The sequence below is a fragment of the Odontomachus brunneus genome, unplaced genomic scaffold (genome assembly GCF_010583005.1).
Source record: "Odontomachus brunneus isolate Ranch 3 - 2012 unplaced genomic scaffold, Obru_v1 Obru_scaffold_011, whole genome shotgun sequence".
NCBI lineage: Eukaryota > Metazoa > Arthropoda > Insecta > Hymenoptera > Formicidae > Odontomachus > Odontomachus brunneus.
In genome coordinates this window covers 769,829-770,429 of record NW_022639461.1, presented here as the reverse complement: position 1 = coordinate 770,429, position 601 = coordinate 769,829, and the positions used below count along the sequence as shown (strand labels likewise).

General features: G+C 35.3%; 1 protein-coding gene across 7 annotated transcripts in view; it reads left to right on the top strand.

Moving 5' to 3' along the window:
- The window catches only part of LOC116840737, a 371,839-nt gene that overhangs the window by 206,735 nt on the left and 164,503 nt on the right, over positions 1-601 (top strand). For all 7 annotated transcript variants that reach the window (XM_032807852.1, XM_032807851.1, XM_032807856.1 and 4 more), the window contains one exon: positions 331-408. In XM_032807852.1, coding sequence (XP_032663743.1) covers positions 339-408 — 70 coding nt within the window. In that variant the 5' untranslated portion in view covers positions 331-338. The remainder of the gene's footprint in view (positions 1-330; positions 409-601) is intronic.

The window sequence follows — 601 nt, the reverse complement described above, 5'->3', positions numbered from 1 at the left end:
GGGGGGGGGGGGAGTGGACAACAAACCGTAAAGATAGTGGAAGAAACGCGAAAAAGAAAACTGATATAGTTGGCGCTTGTTTACAGAGGATATTTATTCAGAGACAATCATCGTGCCTCATTAAGATGGAAAATGGCGGTTTCCTTCGTCATTTCTCCTCCTCTCCTACCTTTCTCTTTTGTCAATACAATTTCCTACAAATATTTCGGATCTCTCATCTTGGACCGTGAAACTTTTATTTCGGCGGAACGACTTCCGCCACGACTACTACTTAAATATGTTGTCAAACAACAGTTGTCTAACAACTTTGACATTTCCTTTTTGTTGTAGATTCGAAGATGAATTGGCCACTGGTGCTGACTTGCTTTTTGCTGCCGCAGTCGTGCATTCTCGGAGCATCGCGTGCAGGTAAGCCATTTTATCGAAAATTGCTAACGACTAAACTGAGTATCACTGATTATGTATGTGTGCGATAAAGGAGGATGTAGTATATCACGATATCGTTGAAATATATATATATATATATATATATATATATATATATATATATATATATATATATATATATATATATATATATATATATATATATATATATATA